Source organism: Pleuronectes platessa, chromosome 1 (assembly GCF_947347685.1).
Source record: "Pleuronectes platessa chromosome 1, fPlePla1.1, whole genome shotgun sequence".
Taxonomy (NCBI): domain Eukaryota; kingdom Metazoa; phylum Chordata; class Actinopteri; order Pleuronectiformes; family Pleuronectidae; genus Pleuronectes; species Pleuronectes platessa.
The window spans coordinates 6,482,006-6,493,453 of NC_070626.1; the positions used below are offsets into that span (position 1 = coordinate 6,482,006).

The following is an 11,448-nucleotide window of genomic DNA, read 5'->3' on the forward strand; positions in this document are numbered from 1 at the left end:
AAACTATGATTATTAATTATTGTCTCATGCTTATTTCATATCTCTATTATCCCATTAATCTCTGTCTGTCTGTCTGTCTGTCTGTCTGTCTGTCTAGAATTTTTATTGTTAAGGGCCCAACAAAGTGCAGTGTCAGATTTGGTGTAATCTGGAGAAGCGATATGTTGAATATTAATAGAAATTGAATTAACAACTAGAGCTCAAGTGACATTGTCAACCCGGAAAAACAACACGTTTGCGACTACCGATTTTAAATGAATGTTTAAAATCGGTACGTTCATGAAAAGCTCTTTGTGCAGCAGCTGGGTCGTGCCTACATGGATCTGTGGACAGGTCTTAACTTTCCCGGTTTTTTTTACCCTTTATCCAGTTTTTGTGCTAAGCTAACCTGAGCTAAAAATTACATGAAGCCATATATTGAAATACGCTGTATCAATTGTGTCATTTCCTCGAATGATTATTTCCCAAAATGTAAAACATTTGCTTTTGAGTGGTTGCATTTAGGTGGCTTGTCTGGTCATTTTCTGTATTTTTCTTCTTGTCAACAAACCCCAATGTAAACACCAAAACCAACAAAGTACTGTTTGCGTTGTGGCTAATTACTCTGTGCCACAGAACTCCATTATCCCAAATGCAATACTTTTGGGACAAATTCATTAAAAACACACATCGCTGGCATCTCTTCTCATCACCATAAATGTGCACACTGTAGTTCATTTTGTCTCAGTGCTAAATTCACCACCCTGCTGCATCAAATACACACCAGTTCACCAAATGTGTATAAATGCACAGCTGAAAATAGTCCCCAAAAGACACTATTTACTCCTGTTTGGGTAATGTAACTTCAAAACTTTACTGCCATGGTATTTTAGAAAGTTATAAAGCCTCAATAAAAAGATGTATACAGTAAAGTGCATTCACAGGGAGGTGAATTGGAAAAGTATTGACAGATGCACAAAAGCATCGTTGGTTTGGGCATTTACACACAATTAGTTGACAATATCAAAAATATAAAATAATGCCAGCTTCATCCTTCAATGTGAAATGTCATATAATGATAATTATAACACCACCTCACACAATAAATTGGGGATAGGACAGGGAAGGGGCAATCGTTCAATTGTTTTTTATGGTTCACAGTATATAACGGTGTATAATGTCTCTGGGTAACGACTAAAAGGCTGCTTTGGCGAACATGTAGCCAATATTGTATTGGTAGTGGTGTCCAGAACTGAGTGTAATTTACTATAACAGTAAGTTAGGTTCAACAGTGAAGTCTGAATGCACTTTCCTGTTCAATGAGATCTACAGCACAGACCAAAAACACTATCAGCACTGCATGTTGGTAATTTCCTTTTGCTATGTCAAATTTCAAGCATTTTAAGTGTATAATGGACACGAGTTGGTTCATTTTCATTTGGGTGTGATGCTATACCTCCTCCATGTGTCGGGCTAAGATAAAGTCTGAGCTCTGGATCTGGCGAGGACACATGTCAAGGACACTTTAGCAGAACAGACATTATCAACACCAGGTGGAGATTTAAATAAACTTTTCAAGATGGCGTTGTCTTCCTCCCTGAGTCTCCTTCCTCATCACTAAGGGTCCTGCTGAACCTGCAGACGCTGCTCTTGCCCTCCCTCCTCTCATCCCTGCTTTGTTTGTCCCCGATAGATACTTCCACTCTAAAGTGGCTGTCACTGTCCTCTGCTTTCACATAAGAGGACAATGGCCCAATGGGTGAAGTCACACCTGGACCCAGTGGGTGGTATTGGGATGTTGGTGTCTGGGAGCACCTGGGGAACGCAGCTGGGGAGATGGGGGACAAAGGCCCTAGAGGGGAGTAACGTCTCAAGGAAACTCCTTTCAAGTTAACTGCAAGCTCCAGAACAAGTTTCCTAGAAGCCCTGGGGTGGCACGGGGGCACAGAGGCTTCCGTTGGGGAGGGATGATGTCTGCTGGCGGCTGAAGAGTCACAATGTGGAGTCATGGCTCCTTCCCCGCTGACAGGTGATGGCTCCTCGTCCTCTGGACTGTCCGCTGACTGCGAGGAGAGAGGTGAGGCAGGGCTCTCTGGTGAGCAGGGCTGCAGGTCCATGGTGGCTGAGTAGGTGGAGCCTGACATACCCATCACATCAACCTCATCCCCGAGCTGGTCCCTTGCCTGAGGCCCCTGCTCCACCACAGTTCTGTAGCTGTGGAGCCCCAGTATGATCTGTGTGGGTCCAGGGGGATCTAGCAGTAGGGCTTGGCCTCGGGATCTCCCTCCACTGTGAAACAGACGACTCCACAGAGGCCCGAATCGTCTTCGAGAGGAGGAGAATGAGGAAGAGGAGGAGGAAGTGGAGCGCCGTGCTGAATGACGTCTGATCTGTCTGCGCATCGCCAAACGCAGGTTCTGTAAGATGGAGGCCTGCAGGAGGAAGAGGGTAGACAGAGGAAGACACATAGAGACAATGAATCAGATAGCCGGCAACTTAGAGCCATATTCGTGCGCTGGTGCAAAGCTACAGCTAAACACAGCACAATGTAATTCCTGTCTATTTTTGTCCTCTTGCACTCCTGGTTCCAAAACAAGCTGAGGCTGTGTGGGCAGTTTTTAAGTTTATACAGTAGGAGCCTTTAGAGTAGTGAAGCCTGACCTGCACTAAAGCTGTTAGCTCATTTTATTTTAAGCTCAAAGTGAAATCCAAAACCATTTCCTCTGGATAACATAAATTTAATTTCCTGTTGCATAAAGAGCATGACTCTACAGCTCCATTTTGACATCTCACACTAAATGCAGTAGCAGCTCTATAGCACATGGAATTGTATTAATGTGACTGAGTATAACCCGATTAATTGTCTGAAGGAGTAGTTTAGATTTCTAGGAAAAATGTCTAGTCATATCAATCTTCTCATTTAACTAATTTCCCCAAATCTTAGACTCTTACTCTGAATAATAAACTGAAACAATACCCTTAATTTACAATAGTAGATCTATAGTAGCAGATAGAGTCAATTTATCTCATATAGATAGTAGATAGATGCCATTTAACTACTATAAATAGTGGATGGATGCCACTTATCTTCATATAAATGGCACATCATATCATATCTTATAAATTACAACAGTTTTTTTGTCGGTTTAGGCCCATTGGTTATGCAGAGAGAGGAATTTGAGTTTGAGGGTCAGGCTTCCACAAGACTGCAAAAAATTGGTTTGTCACAGCTGGGTGCTCAAATCCAGAGTCATTAGAAAATACACAAGTGAATGATTATGTATGGTTAAACCACCTGGGTGGGGTTATATACTGGGAAATCCTCCACAGGAGGGATGAGACCCTGGGCAATCAGCTGACCATAAGAGGGAGGGGCCTCTCTCTGAACAAACTCTGCCTCCATGCGAGTCATCTGAGTCTCAAAAGCTCTACAGAGGAGAGAGAGAAACAAGGAGGGCACAGCGGGTCAGTAAAAGAGCTTGGGATAAATCAATTATCTTATTTTGAAAAACAAAAATGTTATCCCTGTAGAGTTTGCAGCATCTACACCATCAACAGCAATAAAACACAATAATAGACTGAGTGACAGTTTATCTTTAAACAGCACTTGTCATAGGAGACAAGGTTTTTTGTGAGTTACTTTGATGACATAAATTGTCATATGATGGCACAAGGCAATAAATACATCCAGAAGAAGAAAAACAAGTATGTCAACAGTAATAACAACTAAATGAAGGACAGAGGTGTTGTGTCCTCACCTGTACTCTCTGCTCCTGAGTGAGTGGAGTTTGAGGGCACAGCCGAGGGCAATGACCAGCAGCAGGCTACACACCAGACTACCGATCAGAGCGGCAGTGATGACTTTCCTGGGTACTGCAGCCAGGCAGTCCCTCTCGTCGCTCCCGTCTAAGCAGTCCTCCTGGCCGTCACACCGCCATGTCTCAAAGATACACAGGTTAGTCCCACAGTGGAAGTTCCCAGGTTGGCAGTCGTAGCAGTTCTTCTCATCCGAGCCATCGGGACACCTCTTCTGGTTGTTGCAGCGCTCTGAGGCCGGGTAGCAGACTCCAGTGCCGCCCTCACAGGGAAACTCCCCATCTGGGCACGTTGGGCAGGCCTCCTCGTCGCGGCCGGACGGGCAGTGCCAGTAGCCATCGCAGCGCTGGCGTTCAGAGTAGCAGCCCTGATCGCTGCCGCAGGGATGCTCGCCGGGAAAACAGTAACCTTTGACCTGGGAGTGGGTAGGAGAAATGCGTCACCGTCTAGGCACCAAGAAGATGAGACCACTTGACTGAGTGTTTTCTCTACATCTACAGAGCAGTTACTTTCTCTATCGACCATTCAGAAAAGTATTGATTCCTTCAGATAGTTGGAAGAAAAAGATGAAGGTTAAAAGCTTGAGCAGAAGGAGCTTCAAGGAGTTCAAAACATTCAGTTATGAGGGATGGAGGGACATTTTTAAGAAAGAGGATTATAATATCACCAGATTGCTCTACCTGGTATGTGGCGTTGAAGCCGTGTCCAGGGCTGTGAGGCTGGGCCATGTACAGAACACTCATCTGACCCCGGCTCGACTCCAGCAGAGCCAGGCGCCTGTTGTTATGATACGACAACACCTGTAACAGATGCTCGGCCTGATGCAGCAGGCCGTCGTAAACGTGCAGTGAATCTCTTGGCCCGAGCTGCAGGTCCAGCTGTAGCACGATGGGTTTGGGGTCCTGGGTGTCCAGCAGCCAGGAGCATCTCAGCTCGGACACGGCGCTGCGATTAGGCCGGAAAAAATCCGGGGAGGCAAAGGAGCCATAGAAGTTCCCCAGACGTTTGCCACAGGTGGTGTCCGGGCAGCCGAGCTCATCAGTCCCGTCAGGGCAGTCCCGGGCTCCGTTGCAGCGCAGGGCGGGAGGCAGGCACCGGGTGGACTGGACCTCGGTGCATGGTAGGGAGCCAAAGGGGCAGAGGCCAGGCTGGGCTTCAGTGGGGGGAGGGGAGCAGCTGCGTTCATCGGTGGCATCGCCGCATTCATCCTGACCGTTGCACTTCCAGGAGTGAGGAAGACACTTGCCGGACCCACAGAGGAATTCATCTGGCTGACAGCTGCTCTGACCCAGGTGACCTACAGAGGAAAGAAATGCACAGAATGGAACTTTAAACTATCACTCAAGACAAAGACCTGACATTAACGTATGAGCCAGCATTAAACTGAGTGTAGCAACACTCATAAGATGCATGGACAAACACAACACACTTCAATATACAGGCTTAACACTGCCTAATGAGTTTAGATTAACAGTTTTAAGTCTAGCAGCTAACACCCTTTAATTTTAATGCTCCTTGTCCGGATTACTATAAACCCTGATCCACTGTACAGGGCCTCAAACTGTAATTTACTGAGAGACACCGAAGGTCACCATAAAATTCCTGAAAACAAGCAGCTATCATTGATGATTCGATATTAAAAAGAAAAGAAAACGTGAAATATTTGATAATTGTACAGTCAATATCAATATTACCCTAAGCCGTATCACCCTGTGCCCTGGAGTATTTAGTTTTAGGGTGAGGGTGGGACCGGCTGACAGTGTCATACTGATCCATGCCCCCAGTTGTAGCCTCCATCAGCTCATGGTGGCTCCAAACTTACGCAGATACTCTGACATTCTGACCAGAACCAAGAGCCCAACAATGTCTCATGACAAGAAAAGTGTCCTCATTTGGTAAAATATCTTATCATGACATGTTTTATTTGTACAAGAATCAATATGTTTAAAAAATGGACTATACTTTATTAGGTTTCTTATTTATAATTCAGATGATATACATTTTGTGCCTCATAAATCTAGACATTTAAATTCACTCTGGTTACAGATTCCTCAAAAGATGACATCAATATCCTCTCACCTCGGATGTAAGAGAGACGGAAGCCCTGAGCTTGCCCAGAGCCGTTGGCCTGAGAGTGGAAGTAGAGCCACACACGCCCCCTGGTGGAAATGACGGGAGGAGGTAGCATGGAGCCGCACAGCCTGGATTCCCCATGCCACATGGGAGTCAGCATGAGCCAGTCTCCAGAACAATTTCCAGACTCCGCCAAGTCAAAGTTACGGAAACTGGAGGACAGAGTTTATCATTTCAGGTGCTCACACAGAGACAGAACTCGTGTGACAGCTGTGTGTTTGAGAAGTGACCTTTACCTGATGGTGATGACCTCTCCCTGACCTCCCTGGATATGCCAGCTGCAGTTGACTCCAGCCGGGTAGTTTAAAGGCCACGAGGGGCTGTAGATCACACCCCTCCGCTCCGTGTGGACCTCCACCTTCTCACTGAAGCCTGCTGGATGACAAAGAGACGGGGGGGAGAGACAGGGATAAACACATCAGGGAAGTCCAGCTCTGCAATCCCTCTTTACATACTTAATGCCACTGATGAAACACCGACCTGGAAGAAATGTTATTATTTTAGTGTCATGTCTTCATTGATAAGTGAGATATAAATTAACAAATGTGCTCAGAGTCTAACTCTGCTGCTTCACATACTGGCATTTGTTATTTTCTTATTCACCACAAATCAAAATGAGATAAAAGGCTGAATTTTAATGGCTCTGCTAAAGGATTAGATGTGATATTAGACTTCCCCAGCCTGACTGTTGCTCCCAAGCTCTTTCTGTGTTAGCGTAGGAGTGAATGTATATTTTTTATTTTTTAGGTAAAATAGCTGGGCTCTATGTTTTATGTCAAACGCTACTAAAGCAAGAGAAAATAATGACGTTGAAACTATTTTAAGCTGCGGATTGACACACTGATGTGCTAGTGAGTAGCATGATGCTGCATGTGTTGAAGGTAATGAAGGAATATGTCACCCAGTGCATCAGTGGTAATCAGTGATGGGTTATTAATAGTCTCTGGGCAAAAATGGAGCGCTGTGACTCACACAGGAATAATCATGTATCATGAGGCTGCTCAGAAAGATTTATACCAGGATCAATTTAGTGATTGAGATATTTTCAAAGTGTCAGTAACAGTAACTTCAATCATCCTTTTTTTTTACTCTTGTTTGTTGTATCCCTTTTTTTGCATTTACTTTTACATTATGTTTTATTATTTCACCTGTTGTCTCCGATTTAAATGACAATTTCTCTGATGCTTTGTATTCTTTTGCTACTCAAATGAAGTTCTTGATATTATTAATACAAATCTCTTCTATAAATCTGCAACCTACGCCAACAAAACTTTTTATCGTAGCCACAACAAATCATTGCCATCTTGAATTTAAGAGGGAACAAATAGACAACCTTTCACATGAGAGTTGTGAGAGGTTGTCCTTTATTCATGATGAACTTAAGAGTTATGCGTGCTCAGCAGGATCCATTCTGCTAATGCCAGAACACACACACACACACACACACACACACACACACACACACACACACACACACACACACACACACACACACACACACACACACACACACACACACACACACACACACACACACACACACACAGTCATTTTGTCTCTTTTATTTCTCTGATCGATGCCAAAACCTAAATACAATCACTCCGACATGACAAACGACCTTATTGCCTTTCAGCAGAGCTTTGTGCTGATCACACGGGAGCCGACGCAGCAGCAGTCAAACTGGCAGCCACGGCAACAGCATCGCCTGCTGCCATCGCACCCCTGCCCCAGGGAACGACACAGTGTGGGGCGGCCAAGAGGAGCAGCAGGAATAAGGCATGTGCTGAGTGCAGGCAATGAATCCCATTGTTTTCTAATAAGTTAGGACATAAGGACGAGGTTTGTTTTTGATAAGAGAAAGTCTTAAAACCAGAGGACGGAGAATTATTCATTAACTTAAATCGTGATGTAAGCGTCACATAATTAGGAGGGATTTAATTTTCGTTCTTGTGCTGAGAGCTCATCACATTACTGCTTAATGCCACAGTAAGAGAGACACTCTTAATTAACCAGAACCATAACGACAGGACATTAGCTGAACGGCTCCACCATGAGTAACCCACACCAGCACACAGCGGCAGGTCTGCTCTCTCTTCTGCTGAGTGTGTATGTTTCAGGCTTTCCTGATGATTCAGTGCAGTCAGCAGAATGACAGGAGCGGAGGTGGGGTGGAGGAATCCTTAAGACCTCAGTGATGGATATCGACGACCCAGACCTAGTAAGTACAGCTGCACACTGTTGCAATCTGGTGCAATGACTCTTGGGTTTTTGATTGTGGGGGGTTGAACGTCCCTTCTGACGGACTCTCGTGAGAGCAGGTCTGTTGCATCACTTCTTTTATGAGACAATACATCTAGACAACAGTGTGGCTGCTAATGCTGTTTCTACTGCCTTCACACTCAAGGGTGAAAATAAGCTGATGGTGGCATGAGATCTTCAGGATCTTGTAGAAAGTAAAATTCCCTGGTTTTCAGTCCGTTTGTTTTGGGGTTGATTAGGCTGCTGTTTTATCATCTGCACCAGTTTAACCCAGAGCAGTCTCGACAAACCAGAATGCACTGCAGCTACAAGATATTTTATTTTGAATCCAGACACAAGTTCAAATCCTTGTCTGCAAAGAAAGTAAACTGCTCTTTTGTAAGGTGTAATATGCCAAACTTATTTTTCGCTCTTCATGTTTTAAGGGGACATCATTAATTCAATTTATTTTAAAGCAGTTATATAAACACAGGTTAAATTAAGTCTGAGCAATAAAACAATATCAATAATTATCACAAAATATCAATAGAGATTTAACATAGGTTCAATATCTATACCGATCATTGCCAGGCCCCATGGGTTGAATATTACAATATTTCCCTCTGGAATGCAGTGGAGTAGAGGTGTAAAGTAACAGAGACTAGAAAAACTCACGTCAAGTACAAGAACCTCAGACTCGCAGAGTGCAATGACAAATGTACCTTTTCTACTTTCCACCACTGATACCTGCAGGAGGATTCAAGTTTAATACCGTACATTAAGTGCTGTAACTATTCATTGTTGTTGTTTGTTTGTTTGTGTAGTGAAATAAAGAGACACTAGCATCACTATGATGAATATCAGGGTTTCTGCTCTCTCAGCGACAGTAGACTGAAAGACTGAAGATGAACTGTTTGTGTGTGTTTGTGTGTGTGTTTGGGGGGGTGTAACGAGAGAGAAGAACAGTCACGTAAATATTTTTCATAGTCAAACAAGTCACAACATGATGTGTTCACCATAATGAGGTGTATTCCTCAGGAAACCGTCCCTCGTCACATACACCAGTTGTACTTCAGTCTTTGTGAGGACACTCTGTGACATGATGAATTATTGCTTGACTACAACCGTACAAGCTGATAATCTGACCCCAACCCTAACCTTAGCCTGAACCTTATACTAACCCTAGCTTGAACATAACCCTGAACCTAATACTAACCTAAACCTAACCTAAACCACGTTCTAACATAAACCTAACCCTAACCTTATACTAAAGATAACCATAAACATACTACTAACCTGCACCTAACACTACCCTGAACCTTACCCTAACCTAAAGCTCATTCTAACCTAAACCTAACCTTAACCTAAACCTAGTTCTAACCAGAACTCTAAAACCAAGTCTTAACCCGCAATCAGCCCTTTAAAGATGTTTCAAAAATTAAGGCCAAACTGTCCAAAGGTCTAATTGTCACAATGGTCTTCACAACTTGTTGCCATGAAAACTCACACAGACACACACAGACCTTTAAAAACACTTTGATAATATAAAAAGCGGAGGGGAGGGGTGGAGGGAGCGAGGGGGAGAGATTGAGTGGCTGCAGTGAAGCAGTGATGTAATGCTGATAGCAGCATCACATTTGTGGGAGAGCATCCATGTTTCCACACACAGCCTGATCATTTCGCCACCACAGATCGATAGCCCCACAGGTCTCAGCAGGATGATACCCTCATCTTCTCACCCCGTCCCATCGCCCCAGTGGGAACAGGGCTGTCTCATACCTCTTCATCAGAGGGACAAGGGACAAAGCGGGCTAAAGAACATCCACCACTGACACAGTGGACAGAGGAGTGCTCTGCTGAGACAGGCTGGTATCAGAAGCTTTGTGAAGTACACGCTCCTCAGTGGTGATCCAGATGCAAACAAACACCAAGGGACACAACATCTGTTCAATGACTGTACCCGAAGCACCAGGAGCGGGCACCGCTGGGTTTCCCCAGGATACAGAGACGTGCACACATCTCCATGTCAACATCACAGCAGAGAGGATGCATTGTTTTCTCTCTCACCTGCACAAGGCAGAGCGGTGCGGAACCACATCAGCCCGAGCAGCAGCTGCCTCACTCCCATGGTCCTGCGGGGACGGCCGCTGTTATCCGGAGCACAGGTCCAGCGGTTTGCTCCACATCTGTGTCCTCCAGCACAACATCTGTCTTCATCTCAAACACACACACCGCACACACCGACGGTTCCTCACTGAGAAAAGCCCATTGTGTCCTTTGCAGAAGCAGCCAAGACACCGGAGTTAAGTTAGCTGAGGTATACCACGCGACTTCCGGTTATTGTCTTCAAAATAAAAGCTACCAAACCAAGAAGGTGCATATAAGGACACGCGTTAACCCTTATTCAGATATTGTTTTTATAAAGTTTATTTTCACAATATGCAGATCTGTGTGATTTACCAGGACAACACACACAATAAATACTAAAAAAAGGGCTGCAGTTATATGACTTCTAAGAAGGACAGATATATAATATTATATTAAAGTGAATGTAATGTGTTTTTTTCTGACTGATCAACAAAAACACTTCTAACAAAAACAGTCTAACACATAAAATCCATAAGCCAAGAAACACAAATAATTTGATAATTACACTCATGCTTTTATCTTGATATTGCACATATAGAAAAGAAGCCACGTAAATAGTAATTATAACACACTTTATTTAAATATAACCTGTCATACAAGAAAAGCGCTTTACATAAAATATAGATACAAATAAACACGTCAATGAAAAATAAAAACATGTGATAAATATAAGGACAGATTTTAAGTCATAAAAACACACCTTAAAAAGGACATTTCAATTAAAAAGGGAAAAAATACATAAAATTGAATAAAAAAAAGTTATAAAAACAGAAAAAAAGAGATACAAATTATAAAAACACAGGAGTGCCAGCAAGTGCAAGACCTAGTTAAAGGCTGAAGTTTCATTCATCTGGCAGACAAGTATGAACATTCTTTTATTCTAGCTGTAAGAAAAATTAGAGGAAAAGAGATTATAATTGTTTAACAAAGCAGCATAAAAATAAATCATCAAACATCATCGGTGTGTGTAAATTAAAAGGTGAATACGGACACAGGGAAATGAAACCGAAGACTACACTGAGGCGTTGTGTATTTCAAACTTAAAATATGGTCAGAGATGGATTGGTCTACACTTTAAAAGTGAATCGTCTCAAAACACTGGTGCATGGTGCAATGGTGGTGTAAAGTGTTCTC

At 43.5% G+C, this 11,448-nt stretch overlaps 1 protein-coding gene across 1 annotated transcript; it reads right to left on the minus strand.

The window, feature by feature from the left end:
- Positions 1 to 322: 322 nt before the first annotated feature.
- On the minus strand, positions 323 to 10,506 carry lrp3 (low density lipoprotein receptor-related protein 3). Its single transcript, XM_053421915.1, has 7 exons — positions 10,234 to 10,506; positions 6,165 to 6,303; positions 5,875 to 6,080; positions 4,476 to 5,092; positions 3,738 to 4,210; positions 3,275 to 3,407; positions 323 to 2,411 (listed from the first exon to the last, which is right to left on the minus strand). The coding sequence occupies exons 1-7, from the start codon at positions 10,292 to 10,294 to the stop codon at positions 1,554 to 1,556; spliced, it is 2,487 nt and encodes an 828-aa protein (XP_053277890.1). The 5' UTR covers positions 10,295 to 10,506; the 3' UTR covers positions 323 to 1,553.
- Between the last annotated feature and the right edge of the window lie 942 nt (positions 10,507 to 11,448).

Coding starts and splice junctions, on each gene's coding strand:
- lrp3 (XM_053421915.1), bottom strand. CDS start 10,294: ATGGGAGTGAGGCAGCTGCTGCTCGGGCTGATGTGGTTCCGCACCGCT. Junction 6,081..6,164: donor GGAGAGGTCATCACCATCAG/GTAAAGGTCACT, acceptor TCTGTCCTCCAG/TTTCCGTAACTTTGACTTGG. Junction 3,408..3,737: donor CTCAGGAGCAGAGAGTACAG/GTGAGGACACAA, acceptor TCTCCTCTGTAG/AGCTTTTGAGACTCAGATGA.